The 27,640-nt window shown below is 38.8% G+C and overlaps 2 protein-coding genes across 2 annotated transcripts; both read right to left on the bottom strand.

Annotated features, from left to right (window-relative positions):
• Positions 1 to 439: 439 nt before the first annotated feature.
• LOC140947471 (uncharacterized) lies at positions 440 to 27,495 on the bottom strand. Its single transcript, XM_073396584.1, has 13 exons — positions 27,481 to 27,495; positions 27,309 to 27,365; positions 26,231 to 26,296; positions 24,144 to 24,206; positions 23,638 to 23,697; positions 22,889 to 22,948; positions 22,010 to 22,074; positions 21,413 to 21,475; positions 20,685 to 20,742; positions 19,569 to 19,634; positions 18,567 to 18,629; positions 15,712 to 17,177; positions 440 to 524 (listed from the first exon to the last, which is right to left on the bottom strand). Exons 3-12 carry the CDS (start codon positions 26,238 to 26,240, stop codon positions 16,900 to 16,902), a joined length of 786 nt encoding a protein of 261 aa, XP_073252685.1. The 5' UTR covers positions 26,241 to 26,296; positions 27,309 to 27,365; positions 27,481 to 27,495; the 3' UTR covers positions 440 to 524; positions 15,712 to 16,899.
• Positions 1,868 to 13,508, bottom strand: LOC140949117 (uncharacterized). The gene is made up of 4 exons (XM_073398353.1): positions 13,379 to 13,508; positions 9,565 to 10,387; positions 7,682 to 8,359; positions 1,868 to 2,145 (listed from the first exon to the last, which is right to left on the bottom strand). Exons 2-4 carry the CDS (start codon positions 10,364 to 10,366, stop codon positions 1,868 to 1,870), a joined length of 1,758 nt encoding a protein of 585 aa, XP_073254454.1. The 5' UTR covers positions 10,367 to 10,387; positions 13,379 to 13,508.
• Positions 27,496 to 27,640: the final 145 nt, after the last annotated feature.

The following is a 27,640-nucleotide window of genomic DNA, read 5'->3' as shown; positions in this document are numbered from 1 at the left end:
AGGTTAGAGCACGCTTTGGAGGGAAGTGATTTTCCGCAGGGATTTTTGCACCGTAAAACATCACAGTCTCACGTTTGATAGGATATGCTACTTTTTTGAACACTTTTGCTTCCTAATTCTCGAATTTATTTTCATCGAAATGTAATTATGAAGACGATTTCTCGGCTAAACTAGAAGTCAACAATGAATGAAAACAAATATAGAAGCTGCTCTCTACCACCCGCGAACCTAAGATCCAAATATGGGCAGACGGCCAATGTGATACGGCTAACCGAAAACCGCCGTGTGCGGCGTAAGATGACCAAACCTCGATCTTAAGGCCTCTAATAAGGTAAAGAACCCTGACAACACCAATTGCGGGAAATAGACATTTTTATTTGGAGGAATTAACAATCTACATTTTTGCCCCAAATCACGGAAAGGATGCGATCAATTAAGTGCTATCGTGTAATGACGGCATGAAGATGGCATTTCGTTCAGTGAAAAGCTAAAAAGTCAAAGAACCCTAGCTGCGAAAAATGGACCTTGAATTGTTAAAGCGATGTTGGGGAATATTTACTTTAGTTTAATTTTATTTGAACGAATCGACAATCGTTGTATCAACTAGAAGCAAAGGACACAAAAACAAAGCTGACATCCTTATCACGTTACTCAACCTGGTTGCAACAAATGCATCACAAAACAACAAAAACTCCTCACGAGCATTTTAACCTCTAAAAGAAAGCTCTAGCCTACTTAACTGTCTTAAGGCTTTATTGTTTTGCCATACACACAAAATATACATATAAAATTTTAAAAAAAGTTGAGGCAAGGGAGATCACGTACCTTTAAAATTATGTTATCTACTTAATAATTACAATACTGACATCGGCGATCTTACTCTAAGTACGCACAATTTGTTTGGAACATAGAAAATAATCATTAAATAGGATAAAAAAAGAAAAGGCTGAACGTGTAAGTGCAAAAACGAGAAAGAAAAGGTGAGAAACAAAAAAGAAGAGAAGCGAAAGAAGCGAAAAACTACACACAAGCATTAGAGGCATTCTGAATTTCAGAGCTAAGGGAATTAAATATTTTGGGCCCTTGAAAAGGAAGTGAAAATTTCCTTACATTTGTCCTGCAGTAGGGCTAACGGAAGGAATTCTTACTTCTAGTGTTATATGAATGTACGTCATGCACAGTTAAGCAAAAACATGTCATTGAAACTGTTAGGAAGAAGGCCGCTTTTATAAAGGTACATAACTTTACCTATTTGGAGTTTGATGATATCTTCAAATTTTAAAATTCGTAAACTTAAAAAAATAGGATTGGCATGTGCATCAAAAGAACTCCTGGAAACTATTCTAATAACTTACATTCGACCTTTATTCAAAAATTACTAGTCCTAGAATGGGGGTGACTGTAGGGTGCCACTAAGCAAGACTCAAATAAATAAAATTAAATTAATGACAATAAAATGTCATACAACTAAAAACTGATAAAAAAATATTTACAGCATTAATTATTGTACAATAAAGTCGAAATTCTCGTAAGCGGCCACCTGTGATGAAATTCGAAAAAGTGGTTGTTACTGGAGCTGGTTGCTCACGAGAATGAGCTGTCGTACGCGACCGCAAGGTAAAACAATAGAGGGCTGTCGCTAACTGTATTAACATTCATTACTGACTAAAATGCTCAAATAAGACTTTTTTAGCAGGTATGTCTCCTGCTATAAAGGTAAACTTAAAATAATATTTTCTTTTATTGTATCACGAGTTCCCAAGTATTACTTTGATTATTGAACTGTCTTTTCTACACTTGTCCAATTCATCCACGAGCTAGCTCACAAGAGAGGTTCCTTTGATTCTTCTCGCTTGGATCTGAAGTTTCACGCATTGCAAAAATGTTCTGCTAAATCTTTGCGATCAACAAATTCATGACACAAGGCCTCGTACAAGAACTTGTAAGTTGCTGACCGACCATTTTCTTGTTTCCACCTACGCAACATGCGGTAAGATTTGTCTGCGAGGTCTTTGTCAGCGTGGTCAATTCCTACTATTTCTGGTTTGCTGAAGTCCAGGCACAGCGCAAGAGCATCCCATGATCTCCCAAGCTGCAAAGATAACCCTTCCAAATCATCGTCAGTAACTACGCCATCTTTGACTTCTTAAAAAAGAATAAAAACAAAAAAAAGTTAACGTTTTCCTTCGGAAACTAGGAATTGAACGTGATTTCTGTTTTTTCTATGAGCAGCAACCGTTCATGAACGACCTTGTCACTTACGGAAAACGAATCAGAAGGTGCATAAACGAAGGCCTCCATTGTCTCTCACGACTCCATTGTCTCGCAGTTCCCAGAAGAGACTTGAGCACAAAGAAAACCAAACCAAATATAGAAAAATGGCCAGAAAGCCTCGTAGTCATGTTGGAATTTTAATTTATCAAACGTAGGCTATTCTTCGGCTCAGGATATCCCCACCCCCTATTTTCAAAAAGAATTTCTGAGGATAAACGTAATTCATTTTCCATTAACGATACTTAATGTGGCTCAACTTTGTTGTTACGCATCGCGTAGAATTCCCAGTCTATTGAGGTCAGAGGTCCAGGCACGAGAAAATCCATACAAAAATGGCACGTTTTCGGTTGGTTTGTTGCGGGAAAATCCCAGTGAAATATTAATCGAAGGTAAGACCTTCAATTTGATGTTTCTCGTTATTCCGGTGGTACCCACTGAGAATTGAATTAGGCAGTTGTTGTATATCCTTTCTGGTTCATCCAGGTAGAAGTCCTGGCATGATGATACTATAATTATTATCCGTTTATGAAAAACTCCTTTGATTATTGAGTCTGTGATGTGCCCCTAGAGGGGGGAGGGGGGGTGGGGTTGGGGGGGCTAATCCGGATTTCAAGTGACAGGGATGATCGGATGAGGGCAAAAATAAAAACCCAACAAAATACCTAGGGCTATAAACATAACCCCTAAAAATCCCTGGACCAAAATTTAACCCTAAAAAAATCCCATGACGATTTTCCGAGCCATAAAAATTTCCAGGGGCCGCGGCTTTAGAGCAGCACCAAGAAATTTAGCGTACATATCAGCAGTTTCTGTAAGGATTGCAACCACAAATCAAAATGTTTCTTATTGTCAGACCTGCTTATTTTCTTTTTTATCAAACATATTTAAGATCAGTGGCGCAGCCCAGGGGTACAAACCGTATAGCTCACACTTAAATGCAAATATCTTTGGAATAAAGATTCTAAAATCGCTGAAACTTGGCAGGAAGATTTTCTAATAAATGGTGATTCCAAGAGTGTAAAAACATAGGGAAAGTGAAACATATTTCAATTTTAATTTTTTTCTCAAAAAGCGAAAAATACGCTCAGTTTTGTGATGTAATACGTAACATAGATACATCTCGCACATCAAATCAGTTTGGTTCCCCGTTTCCGCTAAATCAATCAGACACTTCTTTGCAGGCCCGGCTAGGGGTTTTGGGTATTTGGGCATCCAGGGTCTTTTTATTCAGGTATATAGTATTTTGGTGCTACAATATGGGTATTTAGTATCTTGTTTTTCTAAATTTTTGGTATTTTGTATTTAGGCAGCGTTTTGAAGAGTTTTTGATACATGAATGTATGTTGAGACAGTGATTGAAGTGTGTACAACATCAACAACAGAAGTTCGCCAGGGGTTGGGAATGGAAAGCAATGGATAAAGGTCACCGACTGAAGTGCACCAAAACTTAAGCATTCCGTGTCTGAGTGTATTAGTCATCTCTCAGAAGGCTGTCAATCATCCCAATTTCATCGAGATTACCCCGATTTTACTTAAAAATCGTACAATACTTATACCAGAACACAAGATAGAGTATAATCAACTGAAACTTATTTTCCAAAAACTAAAGAAGCTGCAAGAAATATAACATAAGGGACGGACCACTATTTTTCTGGAGGGGGCGGGGAATGAGAAATTATCTTCTGCAAACCTTTTTTTTTCCCCATCGTCATCTTCTTGACCTTCTTGCAAACAATTTTTTTCCATATTTTTTCAGTGTTCTTTTTATTTGTGCTAAATATTACCATTGCCTTATTAAACTGTTTTTCGAAGAAACCTAATCAATAGTGCTATAGCCACTTTATATTTTGTCGATATACAGTCCTCTCACCTTTTTCAATTTTTGGCAGCTACTGACGCAAATAAAAGGAATACGATAGGAAATAGCCAAAGCGAGCAGCGGGCTTTTTTGCGATTTCACAGTATCGAAGTCCTGATGGTGTTCCCACGGGTCATCATACTCGTACCACCCGGTCTATGGTACCCGGGGTGAAGGCAGGCACATTGCTGATTTAAAATGATTGCCATTGCCATAGGTCACGCCAAATAAATTATAAATGGTAAGTGACTCATTTAAAGCTTTGATGCTGATGTCATCAGGAAGGTGACGGAGTTGTGAAATGCGCCCATTTCTTGAAAGAATGTCACTATTAAATGCCGGCAAGGCAAATGGCATTCCTTGAATGAAAACCCGTTAAAATTCCGACCTTAAGCCGTCACGTATTACTAAATTATTCGTAATGTAGCATTACTTTATATCGTTCATGTAATTCATTCACTTCTGAAATACGTAAGTAGTAATGATAAATATAGCAAAGTTTGAAGAATATTATTTTTGAAATACAGTTTTGAGAAAAATACCTGGTGTATGAAGTTTTGTAGTAGGACAAAATGTTGACAAGTAACGTTGAGATTTAATTGCCACAATAATTCCCATATTTTCCAAGAAAGAATAAGCTGTTTTCAGATTTGTTGTACATAGTGACCATGCCACTTATATTTTAACGTACCCAGATCGTGTTTATTTTGATATTTATGCTTCAATTTGTTACTTTAATTTTTTTCATTTCAGTTTTGGTAATGATATTTTGACATCTTACCTGACTTCTCTGCAAACATTTTGAGCTGTTTTGAAAAAATAGTTCATCTGTCAGTGGTGTGAGCGTATGTATCTTTGTGGCTTTGTATCTTTGTATCTTTGTATCTCTGTATGTTTGGATGTTTGTTGCGAGAGCGCATGTGTGCGTACAGTGCGGACGCAACTTTTGTAGCTCTGTGAAAATTTGTACTTTTTCACTTCAACTATTCGTAATAAATCTTAAGCCGTCTACACACCACCTGCCTCGATTAGCCTTGCTATTTGCAGGTGGTGTGATATTTGTATATTTAATGTAAGAAATAAAGATGTTGTTGTTGTTGTTGTTGTTGTTGTTATAGAGCCAATACTGGTTGAAGGTACTATGAGTTGATGCTTAGGAACCAATGAGATCTTAGCATCTATTTAAACATAAAAATCGGTAAGTTTGATTTGATTGATATCGATTGTATCGATCAATCAGTAGAAATCGATGACACACTCGTTTCGTTCATCGATTTATCTTGATTTTTACAGATCTCATCCATTTATATAGGAAGATACATCTGTTCATCTGTTCATCAAAACATGAAAACTGAATTAATGCATTATTGACATTTGAATTGCAATTGACAGTCGAAGAATCAAATATTTATCACTATATTTACCGTCAAGGCAGGTCAAGCGTACCCCCCCCCCCCCCCCCCCCACCCAAGACGTGAATATTTTGTAAGTACTTCTCTGTATTTGGTCAGATTGAAAATCTTTGAATGGATTAAATTTCTTAGAAGACATTTACATCAAATTCAGGGAAACTGAGCTGGTAGAAATTTCGTAACTGAATCGCGTGTGAATTCATGGCTCATTACGCATGCAAGAATGCGGAGATGAATCTGCAACTACCGACGGATTCAACTTTCGAATAATAAATTCATTAATGGGATCTTGGGGGGTACGCTTGACCTGGCTTGACTGTAAAGAAATCTTCAAAATAATCTTATCTTTTCCAGTCTTAAATATATTGGCCAGGTTTGTAGCGGGCCCATCTGCCACCCTTTCAAAATAACATTGGTGTAGTTCCGGTTTAATCCTGGATTTGTCAATAGATAAAAATCGAAATCGATACAAATCTTTAGCTATCAAGTGATTTTTATCGATTGATAACGAAAAACCGTGAAAATCTATCGAGAAAAATCTTTTAGCCTAAATTTCAGACATCCCTTCGACTCGAAGGAATGTCTGAAATTCAGGCTTAGGTTGTATTTCTCACGATACTTGCCTGCGAGAACTGAATGTAAGTGCATTGTACACTGAACCGTTTTTGTTGTTAGGTACAAAATAAAGGGTTTTAGAGAGAAACTTGTGTGTGTAATAGTTTCCACATTTCTTATTTTCGTGTGTGCTGATCAGATGTTACTCGTGGACATGTTTTTTTGAACTTATCTAACTCGTGCCAACTGAACAACAATGGCCGACGTCCGTTATAAATCATTAAAATTAGCAAAAATCGATTTTATCGATTTCACACAGCAATTTAGTTTATCGCCGGGTTTTCACCGATTTTCGTTATCAATCGATAAAATCACTTCCGATTTTTATCGATACCCATTTTTATCGATTGACTACTCCGGGCCTAAAACATGCTCCACGCGATTGCAAAACTGTAATAAAAAAACTTTCAGATAAAAGAAGGTTGAAACTCTAAGCGATTGCTGCGGAATTTCTTGTTCTTTATAAGTAAGTGTTGAACGTTACGTGGCTTTATCCCATCCGGAAACCTTGTCAAAACGTCGCAAAGAAATTATTTGTCCGGAACAATTCACTCCGCCGGTTATGAATTTTGCAGAGCGGCTGCTCTCCATAGGCCAGCCAGTGCCGAAAAGTTCTCTACAATACATGCCGCTAAAATTCCAATAAACAAAAAAGAATCTTTTCATTCAAAAAGTTGCAAATCACTTGTCCATGGCGGCTCTAGCTAGTGTCGAGTACCGATGTTCTGATTTCCGTTGATGTTATCTCCAACAAACAGTCCATTTTTTGCAGTCAGATACGTACACCGTCATTCCCAATAAATTGGCCTTCGCTGGTCCCCACTGCTCGATCTCCAGTTATACTTTGAAGGGACTCAGATCTGATAAACCTCCGCACAAACACCATTCAAATGAATATCAGACCAAAGCATTTGTAATCTGCGACCACAAATCAGATAAGACAAGATCTGCGACGCACGTAAACAAAACATACCTGGTTTGATTGATGTATTGATTGCTATTTAATCAAGACTACTAGCACCGCACCAATCAGAAGCTGCTTTCGTGGGCGAACGCAGTTTTTCAAAATAGTGGGGTTTGCGGGCAAGCGTTTCCTTCTATCCCCTCCGCCTCCCCCGTCATTCCTTTTTTTTTGCTCTCGTCACAAGTTCCTCGACGAACTCCCGCGGAAACGCATGTTACGCCGGTTAAGAATACGGTATAGAACCCTGATAACTCGAACTCGGATTACTCGAATTTCCCGCTAAAGTGAACTAAATTTCCTTTCCCTTGATCAAGATTTCACTGAAATTTACCGCTAACTAGAACTGTTTTTAGTTTCACTACAGAGTTCGTGTTACCCGGGTTCTACTTTACTTTTGAGTGAAATATATATGACCTCACAATAACAGCTTAACTGAAACAGTAAGTGGTCGCTTTAAAATGACCTGACCGGTTGAAAAGAAAGAAAGTTTATAGGTATATATCCACCACTATTCACCCCCCCTACGGGGGTAAATTGTATGATATTCAATATTTTTACCCCATAGACCTTCACTATTAACGTTGCGATTAAATTGGTTTATGAACATACCTCTTTCTAATTTCGACAAGAGAAGGTCTCTACAAGCACTGCATTCCTCCTCTTCGATAGTCGTCGTCAGTTTAACTTCAACTAGACCAAACGCTTTAAGAATTCTCTCCGTCACAAGGAATTTCTGCGCCATTTCATTAAGATGACCTGTACTATAGTCTTCCCAGAGTTCTTCAAGGACCTCAAGAGAGCTACACTGTACAATGACTTCTAAACTTCCGGTTTTCACATCCACGATCACAACTTTACGCACTTGCTCCATATACTGAATAAATTTATTAAACTCCTCCGGTGTTGATGGATCAAGTTTCTTGAAGTACGTTGACGCGATTAAATTCAGAACATCCTGAGATGAGGGCATAGCTCCGCTTTCAACATTGTCTTGCCATGAACCAGTAACATCCTCAACTCGGGGCCTTTTCGATGTGCCAGGTACTACTGCTGCCTCTACTGCTGCAGCCTCCTCTAGTGATTCTGCTGCAGATGTAGTCACAGTTTGTGGTTGGTTTGAGACCAATGATTCTGGCGCGGATTCCTGGGACATTGACTGGGCTTCCATCCCTGTAGCCTCGACTCGTGGACCAAGGCTTATCATTTTCTCACAATTAAACCATATCCGAAGAAGAGCTGTCAAAAAAGAAAACCCTAATGAAAATAGTTTTGCCCCGCTAAGCGAAATGAAGAAACAAGTAGTAGACTGTTCACAGTGTGCTAATCGAGTGCCTTACCGGTACGGAAGACAATCTGTAGATTTGACACTTTTTCCCAGGCTATACTAGGCAAATCTAAAATCAAGATGGCTGCCCGTGTTCCGCAAAGCGCTCAATCTTGACGATCTTACGGGAAAATAGGCTACTGTGAACAGTCTAAACAATTAGGGGCTAGTGCGTTGTTCTAAGAATAACATAACATAAACCACAGGAGTTAAATACCCAATATGCATGAAACAGATCAGCTTCGTAACCTCTAAATACACGACACATCGCGGCAAAAATAAGTTACTCAGTCAAAGTTTAGAATGCTCCATGCACTGCGTAGTGACCTAAGCGCGACAGCCTGTCCACAGATCCTCTATTTTCTCTTTCGAGGTCTTCGAACGCGCGTATGAAAATAAAAACCGCGGGAGATTTATTCACCACATGCGCGGAGGTGTTGGGGTTATATCGCGCCCCGTTCGCTTTCGCTCGCTGTCAAACTGTCGAAGAAATAGAAAAATGTCTTGGACAGGCAATACGCGAGAGAAAGAAAATTAGGAAAAGCTTTGCTTATTTAAGCAAACTCTGAGGTTACGTTTCACATTATCACTGTTGAAGGGAAACATTCAGTTGTTTTACATAAAATGGGGAAAAACAATACAATAAGTAACAGGCCTTTCAGCCACCAGAAGGGGAGTGGGTACTGCCATATATATGGGCTTCATAGGTATGTGCTACGGTGAAGGGTGTGGTTTTAAAGCAACTTGGTCTAAGAAAGGGTACAGAAATCAGAGAGTTTGGGTCTAGAACTGGGTATCATTTTCCGGGACACTGATCAATTGGTTGAAGATTTTAGTCTAGACTAGGGAAACCGTTAATAGTAAAAAAGTTGGAACATCTAAATTCACCCACAACTCAGTTTAATAGCAAAGAAAGCGTCTACCTCAGTTATTTCTGGAAAACAGCAACTCTAGGATAGGGATCGATTTGGGGAGTTTAATCTTGTACGTCAATATCGATCTTCAAGCACACTATTGTAGTTTTATTGTATTTCGCTTGCCTTAGAGACCCAGCTGAAAAAAAACATAAACCTCTCAAAACTATATCACCAGTGAAGAAGTGAACATCAGATGCTACCTCTAGCCGTCGGTTTAGCGTCAACTTCATCGTGCGATTCTTGCAGCTTTGCGATCTTCTGCTCTAACCTAGCGATGTCTTCTTTATTAGCAGCAGTTCCAACTGTTCGCTTGATAGCGCTTAACAACGCCTTTATCTCAATCAAATCTGAGCTTACTTCCTCAAGAAACTTGATGTATTTCCCAGTCTCTTCTTTTACACGGGTTTCCAATTGACAAACTTTGCTGGTAGGAAAATCCACCTCCGTCAAACTCCCAACGGCATCAATTAAAGCTGTTGAGACGCCAAGGGCGTGGAACGCATCTTTTGCGTAATTCAGGCGTTGGTCAAAGGTCGCTTTGTCCATCTTACATCGGGTTGAGTGACAAAGCGAATTCCTAAGAAGACGAAGCTGATCAATCGAAAGCGCAAATGTCTCCTCATTGTTTCCGCCAGAGCTTATCACAGAGGCATGGAAACTACCATAAGCTAGGGGCTTTGCGTACAAAGCTTTGAGGGTGCTTCCTTTTGAGGCAAAGCATCGAGCGAATATGGTGGCCTGGAAAAGGCTGGTACAATCCCATTCATTGTAAGACTGGTGGACGGGAACTTCAATCTTCTTGCCACTTTTCGCCTCCTCAATGTAAAACATGTTTCTCACAATGGTGGAATCGTCCCAAAGCTGTAAACCAGGGCGATGTCCATACTTTTTGTCCCACATGGTTTTGAACGCCTGCCGTAAGGCTTTTGGGAATTCATCTAACACCAAGGACGCGAACTTTAAGAAATTCAATTGTTCATCACCAAAAGGCTGTAATTCCATCTTCAGTACGTTTTGGCCCGCCTAGATATAATGACAAAAAGGAGGAATTGCAAGACTGCTTGGAATTTTAGTAGTACAATCAGTAAGTGGTTAGATGAGTGTAGTCCTGAGTAAGAGTCTTTGACAGTGTCCGTAGTCCTACGTCCGTAGTCCGTGTCTTACTGACTGACCGCCTTTTGATTTTTTATTAACCATCTTGCAAAAGTAGTAGACGTGACAAGACTAACGTCAGAGTTTGAAATTCTGTCCGTCAACTCACTGTTTATATCAAAGAAGCAATATCAAATATTTTTGGAATTAAAGTATATATAGTTCATTGTTGGATTTGTAAACACCGACTAATAAGAACCCTGTGGTTTAAGAACCGACTTGCAGAAATTTTTCACTTTAACTCCCAAAAATATAAGAACCTGTTTAGCGAAGCATAATCAAGCAGGTTCTTATATGTGGGTTTTAACCAAGGAGTTTGACTTCGAGATTGCCAATTGATATAGCAAGAAGATACTGCACCAAACCGTAATTAAAAATAATTTCTTGGTTACTGTAATTCCTACAACAAAAAAAGGTTTATAAAATGTGCAGATTGTAATTGTCTTCAGAACCTTGCATAAAGGACGTTTGCAATCTACAGTTGTGAATAATGACTATTTATAAGGACCAAACTCAAGTTTCTTTACTTTTCTAGTAATCAACAACTATATCTCCTTCATAGAAATTACAAACCATCAATTAGAATCGTCTTAGTTTTGGAACAATTAGTGGAAGTTTGTTGTTTGTTGCCCACTCATCGACTTTAGAGACCTCTCGGAAGAGAGTGTTCTCAAGATCTTCTACATTAGCAAAATCGGAAGCCGCTAGAAGAGTTATGTCATTAGCAAATATGTCGACTTGAGTATGAACATGTAAGGGTAGATCATTGATAAACATAACAAATAGCAATGGACCCAATACGGAACCATGCGGCACACCAGCTGTAACGGTCCGAACGGACGATGGCTGTCCCATGAATGAAACCAACTGTGTACGATCGGTTAAATATGATTTGAACCAGAGTAAGGGGTTTTGTTTCCAACCGAAATATAAACATTTCGTAAATATTCAATCATAGCTTATGTTGCTTTTTCTTCTTGTCTTCGCCGTGAGGATCAGTTTGTTGTTGTTGTTTTTTTTTCCACGAGGAGCACGAGGACAAACCGTTGTCATGTTAAATAATCCTTTTTCGGATCTTCCGTTTTTTGGTAGTGAAGAATCCATATTATCTGAGATCACAAATCAGTTTTCGGATTCCCCCCAAAAAACGCACCCTAAGTTATCACCTCCGCATTCCAGTTTAAGCATCTCATCAGTAATCAGCAGATAGTTCAAGAAAATGATAGCTGTGTTAAGTGCCTGTTTGACGCTCCTTTATCGTTTCCCGGTCCCTATTCCCGGCGCTAATTTAGTAACAAATAAAACTGGCTAACCACAGTTATTAAAGTGGAATGGCTATGAAACCCTTTAGACTCCTTTGTTATATGTTTTTGTTAAGCTTTTTTGGACCTGACCGTGCATTTAACGTTCAATAGCATTCCTATCATTTTAAACTTACTGACCAATAGAAACATCACATTTATTCAGTCACAATTTGTGAACAAAAAATCAAAGGATTGTGCACAGTCGGGGAGCTTCCAATATAAACTGTAGCACCGTTGTTTTCATCTTTGATGTTTGCCGGCTTTCATAACCAGTCTTATCTAATAACCATGGGCTAACACTACAGCAATTTGATTGTTTAAAATCGGTGCAACGAACAGATTACGTATTATCATAAGTGTGCAATATTATGTTGCTCTCCTGATGAGATAAACTAAATTTGCACTGTACTGTCTACTGAAGTGCTGAAAATCAGTAAACTGCATCGGTCATTATACTTACTAATATAGCAAATTGAATATTCAATCGACCCGATAACTCGAACCCCCGCTATTCTAACAAAACTGCCTTTAGACGCGTCGAGTTACGGGGGTTCTAATGAATTGAAATACTTTTTTTACTTTATTTCTCAGTGTTATAACGATAATTTTGGTTATCCCTTTATCAGATTCGGCTCATGTCAAGTTCGGCGTTTGAACCGGCGATTAGAATATACAGTGACATGTTGTTTTATATTTATCGGGATCGTGTGGCTAGCGGATCTGTTGTTACTGTTCAGACGCAGAGTCATTTTTGTCCGAGTCATTAGACATTTGACGTCTTCGATAGCCAAAAATAATGTGGTTCCATTATTTAAACCAGTTTAAAGAAATTAAAAGTTTTCTTTTGTCGGCTTGAAGAAATCCAAAACAATTTTCTCAACATATTGGAGATAATTTATGGGCGGAAATCATAGATCAGTTTGTTGAAGTGTCTCGGACGGCTGACTGCGTCTACCACGAAAGCTTCCAACAGATTCCCATGAACTCAAGGTTCAAAGCATACCATTTTTATTCCAGAGTTTCCTCTCCCTGCCCCCTTTTTTCTTTTTCACAAAAAAGGTACCAACTTCAAGGTCTACTGAGAGATACTGAGCATAGTTGAGACTGGCCATTCCACTTTAATAACTAGATGTACTGAGTTGACGGGCTTCAGACTTGACTGCCCGTGATCATATATACTGTCTGTTCGATAATAGAACTCATGAAGAACTCCGTGTCCGATTTATTCGATTGCCGAAATCGATCGAGTTTAAGAAACGATTAAGTTCGATTGAATTCGATTGAAATTCAGTTCGTTTCTGTTCGATTAGATACGTCAGGATATAAGCGCAAAATTTGCCTAAAATGTCACTTGTGCGCAAATAAATTATATCTGTACTCTGTTGATAGGCTTGATTCGCGTGTGTGTTCTGATATGTGAGCGAATCAGGGCATATTATTTTTGGCGGCTAAGCTTTTTTCTTTTCGTACCTGGCCTAGCATGAAGTTACTCTCCACTTCCGTGTTTCATATGCAAACGACACAGTGCTTGGTCAAAATGCACATAAAAATAACTTACCTTCGAGACATATGATGCAAGTTAATGAATGAATCGCAACATCTAGCCAGTAAGAACATAGTTCATGACTTAACACCTCGCACATAACATTCCGCTAACAAAACCGCCTTCATGAAATGTTAAACATACGGGTAATCAGTTAAGTGGCACAAAGACAGCATACGGATATGTTGAATGTTTGTTTATTGGGCTGCCTGTGGCAAAGCTCAAAACAGAGATAGGCTGGACTCGCCGAAAAGTGAGTTTAACTGCTGGGCTGCCGACTGTTGCGTGATATAGAACAAACAAGACGCTATGGGAGCATACACTTCGGCGTCGTGGTTGTGGATGAATTGTGAATGTGGAGGAATAGTAAAAATTGATATTTTTGCGTATATCCTTCCAAACAAATACCCTTACTTTTCTCCTTTTGTGTAACAGTCGTCTTAACTTCTTTACCGGAAGTCTGCTAGCTAGGTGCATAACCGCGTGGCTTTAACCCAATTCGATTATAATTTCTGTCATTATAAATTTCTTACGACGAGATGTCAGTTCCACTTTCTTTATTTCCTCTACAACAACACTTACTTATATAAAGTTAACTCCACACCTTCTCCAGCAACGTAACTAACATCAGTACACTCCCTTACAAAACTTGCTGAAAATGCACAATCTCCACACCGAGGATAATTCATGTACAACATCGCACATAAACTAGAAATACGTATCTCGCAATAACCCTTGCGAAACTCGGTTTTTGTGTCTAGTGCGAAGTATCTAGACACTTTCATTATATGATAGCGGACACTTGAGTACTTCGTCAAAATTGTGACTCGCATAACAGAAAGAATAAAGCGAGGTTACAGTAAAGGAAAAAAAGGACACAAAGTACTATCGACCGCTTCTTTGTAAAAGAATAAACCATAAAAGATTATATTATTTCACAAGTTTAAAGACAAAACACTTTTTTTCTCTCGTACCTAGTCTCCCTCGCAGCCGTTTTTTGGATGTCACGCAACGTTCCCCCTAAAGAGGGAGGGTTGCGTGACATCCAAAAAGCGGCTGCGAGGGAGACTATCTCGTACCCCGCTATTAAGGTTTCTCGCTATTACGGACAGTAAATTTTCCCCCCGAGGGTGTCCGCAGTAACGGGAGTCGACTGTAATTTAGCCTGTGAACAGGCCTTTGGTCGAGCGGGGAACTATGTTTTTCCCCAATCAGACAGCCTGTTCACAGGCTAACTGGAACTGGAACCAATTTAAATAAGAAGATGAAAGATCAGGATGAAGGGAGAGTATGCAACCTTTAAAATTTCTGAGAGTTGTAATTTAATCTTTTCGAAGATCGATCAATCAATCAATCAATCAATCATTTATTGTAAGAGGGTAAATCACCAAATCGTTGGATCGTTTTTGCCCGTTTAAAGTTTTCATTTGTTTACTGAATGGTTGAACTTGCTACAAGTCAACCTCATGAGTTCTTAGAGGTGAGTTAACCCTTTAAGCCCCAATATCCACATACAAATTCTCCAAACTGATCTCTATACATTTCCTTAGAGAATGTGTTGAGGGAATTTGATAAAAGATCAAAGCATTTTCTCCTAGGTGATCAATTTATTAATTCTTATAACCTAATCTCTGGACAATCTATGGATATGGTTAGGAGAAAATTGATGTTGGTCACCATTGGGACTTGAATGGTTAAGCGAGCCTTACAATAAAGGACTTTTACAGGAGCCTATGACGATGATGATGGGCTGCTGATGTTTACAAACTCGAGCAAAAGTCCTCTTTTCTCGTGATCCCCTGGAACTCTCTCATACGTTCCGCTGCGCAAAGTTCTGCAGCGCAAAGTTCTTAGAGGTGAGTTAAGCAAGCTTTAAAATAAAGGACTTTTACAGGAGCCCCGGACGATGATGATGGGCTCCTGACGTTTACAAACTCGAGCAAAAGTCCTCTTTTCTCGTGGTCCCTTGGAACTCTCTCATACGTTCCTCTGCGCAAAGTGAGTGCAGGCGCAAAAACCGAAATACTCTTACCGAACATTTTGCGCCCGCACTCACTCTCGCCATGCCATGTCCCTTTGAGCTTCTGCGGAGGATAGAGCCCTTGAAAGGTCATGGAATTGTATTTGCTAACTGAATCGTTTGTTTACGAGAAACCATGATAGGAAAAAAAATGGGCGCCTTGGGGAAGGAAAGGAACTTACCTCGCACACTCCACCGCTGATGTTTGGATGTTTCTTGCAGTTGCCGAAACTATTGTTGGTTTGCACTGTTGTGGTGCGGGTATAGTTCAGTGTTTTTTCCGTGACACCAAGAAACATTTGTTTTATGCTAGCTGCGAATCATGGACCTTGAATTGTTAAACTGGCGACGTTGCATGGGGAAATTTACTTTGGCTAATTTTTGTTTGGACGAATCGACAATTTGTTGTATCAACCAGAAGCAAGGGACACCAAAACAAACCTGACAGCCTTATCACGTTAATCAGCCTGGTTACAACATATGCATCACAAAACAACAAAACCTCCTCACAAGGAGAACGAAAGGCACTTAAACCTCTAACAAGAAGGTCTTCTTGACTGTTGAAAGGCTTTAACTTACATTCAACCTTTATTCAAAAATTGCTAGTCCCAACCTCGTTCCCAGGTTCTCTCTCCTACCCGTAGGGACGGGTAGGAGAGAACCCTGGGACGAGGTTGTACTAGTCCTAGAATGGGGGTGACTGTGGGGTGCCACCGAAGCAAGACTCAAATAAATAAAATTAAATTAATGATAATAAAATGTCATACAATTAAAAACTGATAGAAAAAAAAATGTTTACAGCATTAAGTATTGTACAATGTAGTCGAAGCTCTGGTAAGCGACCACCTCTGAAATTCGAAAAAGTGGTCGTTACTGGAACTGGTCACTTACAAGAATGAGCTCTCTAGTAAGCGACCACATGGTAAAACAATAGAGGGTGGTAGCTTGCGAGAGCTACAGAAACTCATTAATAATTCATAAAGAAAAAACAAAAGAAATGTCATCATATCTGATGTAGACACCTTGAACTTTTTCAAAGACATACTGCACCGTACAAGATCCTTATCAACGAACCATTAGCGCAGTGTTTCATTTAAGTGAGTGCTCGCTTATGAGAGTTTAAAAAAAGGGAAAAGTCCAGTTGGGTAATCCCAAATGTGGGCGCGGTCGCTTACAAGAGCTTTTCATTGCAAAGTTTAAGTCAAAGTTCGAACGGGGTTTCACAAAGGTGTTCGTAACTGGAGCTGGTCGCTCACGCAAGTGATCGTAAGGAGAGCTTCGACTGTATTAACATTCATTGCTGACTAAAATACTCAAACTAAGACTTTTTTAGCACACATGTCTCCTGCTACAAAGATAAATAGGAATTTTTAACTTAAAATAATATTTTCTATTATTTTATCTCGAGTTCCCATAATATTACTTTGATTTTTGAACTGTCTTTTCTACACTTGTCCAATTCATCCATGAGCTGGCTCACAGGAGCTTTTGATTCTTCTCGCTTTGATCTGAAGATTCACGCATTGCAAAACTGTCTTGCTAAATCTTTACGATCAACATATTTATGACACAAGGCCTCGTACAAGACCTTGTAAGTTGCTCCTGACAGACCACTTTTTTCTTTCCACCTGCACAACATGCTGAAAGATTTCTCTGCGAGTTCTTTGTCAGAGTGGTCAAATCCGTCTATTTCTGCTCGGCTGAATTTCAGGCGCCGCGCAAGAGATTTCCACGGACTCCCAAGTTGCAAAGATAACCCTTCCAAATCATCGTCAGCAACCACGCCATCTTTGACTACAAATAAGAATAAAAAAAAAAAATGTTAACGTTTTCCTTCCGAAACTAAGAATTGAACAACTTAATTTCTGTTTTTTCTACGAGCAGCAACCGTTCATGAAAGACCCTGTCACTTACGTACAACTAGCTTTACAGAACACGAATCAGAGGCTGCATAAACGAGGCTCCCAATTTAGGATAAATCCTATAACCCTTAGCAGCTTGAACATGCCATTAGCTTACGATATCAAAATTCTAACATGACTCAGAGGAAAACTGCAAATGTTTCACGCCTTCATTATCTCGCAATTCCCAGAAGAGCCTTGAACAAAAGGAGAGCCAAACCAATAGACCCTTTTACCGATACGGCGGCCATATTGAATTAATTCGATTTAAGGAGTATTATAGGATGCCCAGGGGGCATGAGCACCTTTCGTTTGTATTCACGAGCGCTTTTCAGGACATTTTTTCTTGAAGTTTTCTTAGAATAAGATTGTAATGGGAAAAAAGATCCTTGTGCCGTATTTAGATGTAACAATGATCGCCTTTTTCCCGAGAAATATACAATGAAAGACCATATTTCTAATACTAAACTAGAAAAAGGCGATCATTATTTCATCCAAACACGGCTCAAGGATCTTTTTTCCCATTACAATCTTATTCTGAGAAAACTTTAAGAAAAAATGTCCCGAAAAGTGCTCGAAAATACAAACGAAATGTGCTCATGCCCCCTGGGCATCCTATCGAATTGATTCAATATGGCCGCCGTATCGGTAAAAAGGTCTATTATAGAAAAATGACCAGAATGCCTAGTAGTCATGTTGGAATTTTAATATATCAAACGTAGGCTATTCTTCGGCTCAGACTGTCCCTACCCGCTATTTTCAAAATGACTTTCTAAGGAAAAACGTAATTCATTTTTCATTAACGATATACACTTTATGTGACTCAACTTTGTTGTTATGCATCGCTTAGAATTCCCTATTGAGGTCAGAAGTCCGCGCACGAGAAAAAGCTAGAAAATCCATACAAAAATGGCGCGTTTTTGGTTGGTTTGTAGCGGGAAAATCCCAGTAAAATCCGATAAGCTGGCATTAATCGAAGGTAAGACATTAAATTTGACGTTTCGCGTTATTCATATTCCGGTGGTGCCCATTCAGAATTAGCTACGATTAACTCACAATCGGAGTCGAAAACTCTTAAAGTAGCTGCCATATTTTTAAGACCACATCGTGGCTCGAATGTGGTTCTTGCCTGTTAAAATTTCCGGATGTAACGGGTCATTCTACGCGAAGATTAAAACAGACGGTGACATAGTGCGTACTACAAAACCGAGGGGACCCTAGGGACGACCTTGCTAAAGAATCTTCTAATCAGGTTTCTATTTTATCCTGTCTTGGTGTGTACCTTCATCCACCTCCACCACCTTGTTCTGCGTTTTTCTTTTTCGTTTTTCTTTTGGAGTTTCGTCTATGAAAGCAAAAAGCAAAGAAGGATTTCAATTTATGCTCATCAGTTTCTAAAACCTGTAAGATATAGAGTGTTTTCACTCACGTGGCCAGCATATATGCAAATTTATTGGAACAAAAGAAAGCGTTTGCATAAGAAAAGAGTTCAGTTCCCAGAGGATTGGTTTGGGACACCAACATGGCCGCCGTTTCATTGTTTTGGGACACCAATATGGCCACCGTGACGTCATGTGAAAACACTCTATACCCCCCGCCCCACTTTAAAGTCACAGATATCAGCTATACTGTAGTGGAATTTATTCAGTTAAGAAAAACCACTAACAGTAGTGATGTTCGATTCAATTGCTCTCACTAAACTCCGGCTTTGGGTATCCTGAATTGTAGTAACAGCTTCTCAGAAAGGGACACTGTATTTAATCAAAAAGGCACCGTCCGACTATATTATTATTATCCGTTTATGAAAAACTTCTTTGATCATTGAGTCTGTGATATGCAAAAGAAAACAGAGTCAGGCCTGTTTCAAACTTCGTGCTACTGCCGTGCTAAGCTGGCTCGACTGTAGCTCGACTGCAGCACGACACTAGCACGACTTGGTTTCAGACGTCGAATTTAATTCACACAATGACAGTCGAATGGAGCGGCTGTTGCCAAAAACAAAACACAAAAATAAAGAAACGGTTTAACAAACTTTCAAATATACTTTAATGTATTTATAATTTACTGTTTCGGCACGGCGGTAGCACGAGTTTGAAACCAAGTCGAGCTACTGCAGTGTAGCACGGCAAGGCTTGCCGTGCTACACGGCAGTAGCACGACTTGGTTTCAAACGTCGCGCCACTGCCGTGCTAAAGTCGAATTTAGTTCAATCAATTGACTTCGGCACAGCAGTAGCACGACGTTTGAAACAGGCCTCAGTTTCCTTTCAATATGTATGGCGTACCTTCAGTCATCTCCCGCGCTTTACGCTTTTCTCTTTTCTTTTTCTTCTCGGATGGTTCTTCTACATCTAAATACAAGAGAAAAAAAAGCATTACCGGATTTCATTCTACAGGCATCACTGAACAGTGATCCGGCTAAGACTTGTACGATTAACCGCAATCATTGCAAAGGCCCAGATTATGCCCACTCCTACTATCGTATGGTGGTATGATGCACTCTTTGCAAACCTGCACTCTCTAAAATGATTCTTAAAATAAACCCTTTCTTTAAAGAACGAAACAAAAATTCACCCGCTTTCTGTTACGAGGTGTTGATGGATATGTGGTGGCTAACAGCACGTTCTGCATGGTTTTGTGACTTATTCATGCTTTAAAGATAGTGCATTTACAGCAGTTAAATGGGATGCAAAGTTCTAAACAAGGTATGTGAAAGGGGTACCTTTTCTGTCATTACGGTATATAAAAGAGTACGGAGTTGGGCCTCGGGGCGGAGCCTACTCGTATGAAACTTTGTTGAGTACCCCCCGGGACACAAACTTCTTTCCATTGTTCAGGATAGTAGGTTTAATAGAACAAAACAAAGTCTGTTCGACCTAAACCTATTCATAAATATAAAAGTAATGTATAGCGCACCTCCAGTTATCTTCAGTGTTTTCTCCTTCTGTCTTTTCTGTTTTTTTTTCGGAAAGGTTTTCCTTGTTCTAATTTAGAGTGAGTACAAAAATATTTCCCTTACATTGCTGCCATGTTGTGGAACTCCTTGCGTGCAAACATAAGGGAGGTCCAAGGAATCGACGATTTTAAAAAAGCCTTGCGAAATTATATGTTTTAATATTCTTTGCTGTATGATTTACGATTTATCATTATCATAATTATTGTGATTTATTTATCTATAATGATAATGTACATATTTTCAGGGTTTAATTTCGAAGTAGTATTATAGTTTTATTGTTTTTAAATAGTAATAGGTTAAGGCACGTACAAGTTTAAACGAGTTTCTGTAAGTTCCTTAGAGTTACGTGGGTAAATAAACTATAATTGTTATTGTTATTGATAGAAATAAAAGGGCAAAAAGCGCTGTTAAAACGTATGTTTCTATAATTATGTTATAAAGGTACCTTCTGTTTTCACCAGTTCTTTCTTTCTTTTTCTTTCCTTTTTCTCTCGAGGATTCTTCTATGAGAGGAACAAAGAATAAAAATGATTGCGTTTCGAACAGTTATTTGACTTTGTGTTTAATATGTCAATTGTTAAAAATCTGTTCCGAAGTAAGGACATGTTTGATCATGATACTAAGTATAATGGTGATGCCGCTACACCAGTTCACCTTTTGTGAACTTTGAACAACCCGTTTCCATTGATATCGGCCAATTTTATCGAACAAAAGAAAGTCACGTTCTGTTAGAGGTCATACACATTTATGTGAATCAATATATGAATTTGACTAAGGCTAAAAGTGGAGCTGCTGTTAAATGCTAACCTTTTACTTGATATAATAGCCTTTAACCATTGCGATGGGAATATATACCTTTGAAACGAAAAACACAAACTTAAGCTTTCGATCTAAGGAAAATTATCAACTGATCTCTCGCTCAAATGAGTCGACTTGCGGGCACGTCAAGTCGACATTAGCTAACTTTCAAAAGGCTAGTAGACCTAAGACGGCGTTTCGGTCATGTGATACTAGTCCGTAGATGTCCTATTTCGGCATCTGTAAGTTGATTCTCTAACAGAACGACAGCATCGGATTCTCATTTGATTATGATTTCTTTGTCTTGGAAACGGTGTTCGATTTCATAAGGGTTTACAAGCGCACGCCCGGTGCTCTGCTATAAGAATAAAGTACCTTCATCTTTTTCCAGTTCGTTATTCCTTTTTGTTTTCTTCTTCTCTGGTAAAGGAAGTTCTTCTACGAAAACAACAACAATGATAATAAAGGACTCGAGTTAATGCTTATTAGTTTTAAATTTAATTTATCAAAAACAGTGTTCTCTTTGGTTGGCAGTTTGTTAGGTGGGAGAACTAAACGGTCGGCTGGGCGAGGGCCTGAATGAAATATAGCCCCCTTCGAAAAACGCCTTTTCTTGAGTAGGAAACGTTTTGGGGCAACAAATGAGAATTTATACTTTGATACTAGGGCTTTAAGGGTTATTTACCCATTTTTGCTTTATTTCTTTTGACTATAATCATCTTTGAAGTAATTAATGTTTTTTGGTTGGGCTTAAAAGAAAATTTATTAAATTCGTCGAAAACATAATGGGCGATGGCGGGTATTTGCTCCGAAAGTTAAACGTTAAGGCTGTGCCCTACGAGGAGAAAAGAATCCAGAATCCTTACGGACTAAAACAGACGGTGACATAGTGCGTACCACAAAAACAAGACCACCCAGAGGACGACGCTGCTTAAGAGCCACGTTTTTATTTTATCCTGTCTTGATGTGTACCTTCATCCACTTCCACCTCCACCTTCTGCTTTTTTCTTTTTCGTTTTTCTTCTGGAGTTTCGTCTCTGAAAGCAAAAAACAAAGATGGATTTCACCTTAGGCTTATCAGTTTCTAAAACCTGTTAAGCATACCCCCCTGCCCCCCTCCCCCCCCGCACTTTAAAGTCACAGATATCAACTAAAACGATGGATAGTAGGCCTGTAATGTAGCGGAACTTACACCGAAAAGAAAAACCAAAGTAGAATTGTTCGATTCAATTGCCCTCACTTAACTCCGGTTTTGGGTATCTTGAATATTGTATAAGCTTCTCAGAAAGGGACACTGTATTTAACCAAAAAGGTACCGTCCATTTATATTATTAATATCCGTTAATGAAAACTCCTTTGATTATTGAGTGTCAGATGTGCAGAAGAAAATAGAGTCAATTTCCTTTTAATATGTATAGATTAAAACAAACAGAAAGCCATAAAAGGAGACCTTCCGTCATCTCCCGTACTTTGTGTTTTTTTCTTTTCTTTTTCTTCTCGGATGGTTCTTCTACATTTAAATACAAGAGAAAAAGAGTATTGCAGGATTTCATTCTACAGGCATCACTATCTAAGACTTATATGTTAGTACAAAGGCCCACACTATGCCCACTCTTACTATGGTGGTATGATGTACTCTTTTCAAACCTCTCCTCTCCTCTCCTCTCTAATGACTCTTTGAATAAACCCTTTCTTTTAAGAACGAAACAAAAATTTAGCCGCTTTCTGTTACAAGGTGTTGATGGATATGTGGTAGCTAACAGGACGTTCTGGTTTTGCAGCTTATTCACGTTTTAAATAAAGTCACGTTTTGTTAAAAGGTGTGGTTCTATAAATGTGTTAGGAAGGTACCTTCTCTCTTCAACAGTTCTTTCTCCCTTTTTCTTTCCTTTTTCTCTCTTGAAGGTTCTTCTATGAAAGGAACAAAGAATAAAAATGATTGCGTTACGAACAGTTATTTGACTTTGTGCTTAATTTGTCAATTTCTGAAAATCTGTTTCAATAATAATTCTGCGTAACCTTTAAAAAATTAATATCTACATCTACCGAAGTAAGGACATGTTTGATCGTGATACTAAGTAGAATGGTGATGCCGCTACACCAGTCAACTTTTTGTGAACTTTGAACAACCCGTTTCCATTGACATCGGCCAATTTTATCGAACAAAGAGGTCACGTTCTGTTAGAGGAATTTAACAAAGGCTACAAGTGGAGCTCCTGTTAAATGCAAACCAGTTACTTGATACAATAGCCTTTAACCATTGCAATCGGAATAAATATCTTTGAAACAAAAACCAAAAACTTAAACCCTCGATCTAAGGAACTGATCCCTCGCTCAAATGAGTCGACTTGCGAGCACGTCTTGTCGTCATTAGCTAACTTTCAAAAAGCTAGTAGACCTAAGACGGCGATTCGGTTATGTGATACTAGTCCGTAGATGCCCTATTTGGGCATCCGTAAGTTGACTTTGATGTATTGCTCTGTAACAGAACGACAGCATCGGATTCTCATTTGATTATGATTCTTTGTTTTGGCAACGGTGTTCGATTTCATAAGGGTTTACAAGCGCACGCCCGGTGCTCCGCTATAAGAATAAAGTACCTTCGTCTTTTTCCAGTTCTTCATCCCTTTTTGTTTTCTTCTTCTCTGGTAACGGTTCTTCTATGAAAAAAAACAACAATCATGATAATGAAGGACTTAAGTTAATGCTTATTAGTTTTGAAGTTTTAAGGTATCAAAAAAGTATTATCTTTGGTTAGCAGTTTGTTAGGTGGGACAACTAAACGGTCGGCTGGACGAGGGCCTGAATGAAATGGGCCCCTTCGAAAAAAGCCCTTCTTGAGTAGGAAACGTTTTGGGGAAACAAATGAGAATTTATACTTTGATACTAGGGCTTTAAGGCTTATTTACTCATTCGTCGAAAAGATACTGGGCGATGGCGGGTATTTGCTCCGAAGGTTACGCTGTGCGCTACGAGGACAATAGAATCCTTACGGACTTAAACAGACGGTGAAATAGTGCGTACTACAAAAACGAAAAGACCCTAAGGAGGAAGTTGCTTAAGAACCTTCTTATGGGCTTTTATTTTATCCTGTCTTGGTGTATACCTTTATCCATTTCCACCTCCACCTTCTGCTTTTTTCTTTTTCGTTTTTCTTTTGGAGTTTCGTCTATGAAAGCAAAAAGCAAAGAAGGATTTCAATTTATGCTCATCAGTTTCTAAAACCTGTTAAGCATACCCCCCTGCCCCCCTCCCCTCAATTTAAAGTCACAGATATCAACTAAAACGATGGATAGTAGGCCTGTAATGTAGCGGAACTTACACCGAAAAGAAAAACCAAAGTAGAAATGTTCGATTCAATTACCCTCACTCAACTCCGGTTTTGGGTATCTTGAATATTGTATAAGCTTCTCAGAAAGGGACACTGTATTTAACCAAAAACGCACCGTCTGTTTATACTCCTTGATTATTATCCGTTTATGATTATTGAGTCTGTGATGTGCCCCTGGGGGATGCTCCCCATTTCAAGTGAGAGGGATGATCGAATGGGGGCAAAAATAAAAACTCAACAAAATCTCTAGGGCTTCAAACAGAATCCAAAAAAATCCCTGGACCAAAATTTCACCCTAAAAAAGTCCCATGCCAAATTTCCGAGCCATAAAAATTTCCAGAGGAACTACGCAGCCGGGATACGCCGGAACTACCTCAAATCTTCAGATTGTTTCGAATACCCCAAAAACTCCCTACTTAATTAAGCTACCCAAAAAAATATTTGCCAAAATTTTCCTACCTAAAAAATTCCCGAGATCGAAAATTTCAAACTCAAACAAATCCTTCTATCACCCCTGTCACTTGAAATCCGTAGTACCTCCACTGGGTGATGTGCAGAAGAAAATGGAGTCAATTTCCTTTTAACCCTCAGACGTACAAAGGGGGGCGGGGGGAACACCCCCTAAGGTTTTTCTGATTTTTTTCCAAAACGATAAAACGTCAGCACCTGAAATTTTCCGTAGCTGTTCGTTTATCCCTCCAGTACCAGGGTGGGGGTATGACTTTGCGTGTACGTCCGAGGGTTAAAACAAACAGAAAGCCTTATAGCGTACCTTCAGTCATCTCCCGAGCTTTGTGTTTTTTTCTTTTCTTTTTCTTCTCGGATGGTTCTTCTACATCTAATATAAATACAAGAGAAAAAGAGTATTGCAGGATCTCATTCTATAGGCATCACTATCAGTACGATAAACCGCAGTCATTACAAAGACCCACACTATACCACTCCTACTATGGTACTCTTCAAACCTGTTCTCTCTAATGACTCTTGGAATGAACCCTTTCTTTTAACGACAAAACAAAAATTCATCGCCTTCTGTTACAGGGTGTTGATGGATACGCGGTGACTAACAGAACGTTCTTGTTTTGTGACTTATTCTCGTTTTAAACACAGTGCATTTACACCAGTTAAAAGAGATATGCAAATATTGTATATGAATATTGTATCAGCTTCTCAGAAAGGGACTGTATTTAATCAAAAAGACACCGTCCATTTATATTATTATTATCTGTTTATGAAAAACTCCTTTGATTACTGAATCTGTGATGTGCAAAAGAAAAAAAAGCCAATTTTCTTTTCATATTTATGGATTAACCCTCGGACGTACAGGGGAGGGAGCGGGGTGGTTGCCACCCCCTAAGGTTTTTCTGATTTCTTTTCCAAGGCGATAAAACATCGGCACCTGAAGTTTTCTGTAGCTGTTCGTTTATCCATCGCGCGCATTTTGAGACACGTTTATTGATGGCGGGTTACTATGGTTACAATATATGACGTCATAAATGGCAGGTGGTCAAGCCATTTTTGAGTGATACTGCATGCATTTACATGTTAAGCGCAAAAAATTATTAATTCTCACTGTTTTTACCTGATTTCTAATGCTTGATAAAATCCAAGATGGCGGCCATGTTTGGTGACGTCACAGACCTTCAGCAGCGCCACCCCCTCTAAAATATACCTCATCTTGTAGAGAAGGTCAAAGGATTTCCGCTGAAGGTAAAATCGTTTCGAAATATTGCAACATATCAAAAAGCCACGGGGGGGGGGGGGGGGGGGTGTTGATGGAACCCCCTCCTTGTACCACAGTGGGGGTATGACTGCGCGTGTACGTCCGAGGGTTAAAACAAACAGAAAGCCTTAAAGCGTACCTTCAGTCATCTCCTGTGCTTTGTGTTTTTTTCTTTTCTTTTTCTTCTCGGATGGTTCTTCTACATCTAAATACAGGAGAAAAGCAGCATTGCGGGATTTCATTCTTTCGGCATCACTATCTAAGACCTGTTCGATAAACCGCAGTCATTAGTACAAAGGCCTACACTAAGCCCACTCCTACTATGGTGGTATGATGTACTCTTTTCAAACCTCTCCTCTTCTCTCTGATGACTCTTTGAATAAACCCTTTCTTTTAAGAACGAAACAAAAATTCAGTGCATTTACAGCCGTTAAGAGAGACGCAAAGTTCTAAACAAGGTATATGAAAGGGGTACCATTTGTTAAAGAAAGGTATACGAAAGCGGCACCTTCTCTGTCAAAAATGGTATATAAAAGAGTACGGGGTTGGACCTCAGGGCGGAGCCTACTCGTATGAAACTTTGTTGAGTACCCCCCGGGACACAAATTTGTTTCCATTGTTCAGGATACAGGTTTAAAAGAACAAAATAAAGTCTGTTTGACCTAAACCTATTCATAAATATAGAAGTAATGTATAGCGCACCTTCAGTCACGTTCATTGTTTTCTCCTTTTGTCTTTTTTGTTTTTTTTTTTTTCGGAAAGGTTCTTCTTGTTTCAATTCAGAGTGAGTAAACAAATCTTTTTCTCACATTGCTGCCATGTTGTGGAACGTCTTGACCGCAAAAATTTTGCTGCCATGTTGTGAAACTTCTTGACCGCAAAAATAAGAGAGGTCCAAGGAATCGACGACTTTAAAAAAGCCTTGCGAAATTATATGTTTTAATATTCTTAGCTGTATAATTTACGATTTATTATTATCATAATCATTTTAATTTAATTATCTATAATGTACATATTTTCAGGGTATAATTTCGAAGTGGTGTCACTATTATAGTTTATTTGTGGTAAATAGTAATAGTTCTAAGGCACGTAAGCTCCTTAGTGCTGCGTGGGTAAATAAACTATTGTTATTGTTATTGTTGTTGTTATTGATAGAAATAAAAGGACAAAAAAGGGCTATTAAAAGGTATGTTTCTATAAGTGTGTTATGAAGGTACCTTTTGTTTTCACCAGTTCTTTCTCTCTTTTTCTCTCCTTTTTCTCTCTTGAAGGTTCTTCGATGAGAGGAACAAAGAATAAAAATGATTTCGTTTCGAATAGCTATTTGACTTTGTGCTTAATTTGTCAATTGTTATATAACCTTTATTTTAAGAGGGTGACACCACTTACTATGAAAAGTATTCTCCTAGTGGCCCTCTAAAAACAAAATTGATAATAATAAATTACAACAATGATGGTAAAAAGCCTATTTACAAATAGTGATTAGAATAAAAGATCTTAATAATTCTAAAGATTTAAAAAATTGAGAGATGTTAAAAACGGACGTGAA

Source organism: Porites lutea, chromosome 9 (genome assembly GCF_958299795.1).
Source record: "Porites lutea chromosome 9, jaPorLute2.1, whole genome shotgun sequence".
Taxonomy (NCBI): domain Eukaryota; kingdom Metazoa; phylum Cnidaria; class Anthozoa; order Scleractinia; family Poritidae; genus Porites; species Porites lutea.
This window is presented reverse-complemented; position numbering and strand designations above follow the sequence as displayed.

Coding starts and splice junctions, on each gene's coding strand:
- LOC140947471 (XM_073396584.1), bottom strand. Junction 20,743..21,412: donor CGAACTGGAAAAAGATGAAG/GTACTTTATTCT, acceptor TTCCTCTCATAG/AAGAATCCTCGAGAGAAAAA. Junction 17,178..18,566: donor GGTGGTGGAGGTGGATGAAG/GTACACACCAAG, acceptor TCTTATTTGTAG/TCAAAGATGGCGTGGTTGCT.
- LOC140949117 (XM_073398353.1), bottom strand. CDS start 10,366: ATGGAATTACAGCCTTTTGGTGATGAACAATTGAATTTCTTAAAGTTC. Junction 8,360..9,564: donor CGCTAAACCGACGGCTAGAG/GTAGCATCTGAT, acceptor CTTTTTTGACAG/CTCTTCTTCGGATATGGTTT. Junction 2,146..7,681: donor TAATAGTGAAGGTCTATGGG/GTAAAAATATTG, acceptor TTCTTTTTTAAG/AAGTCAAAGATGGCGTAGTT.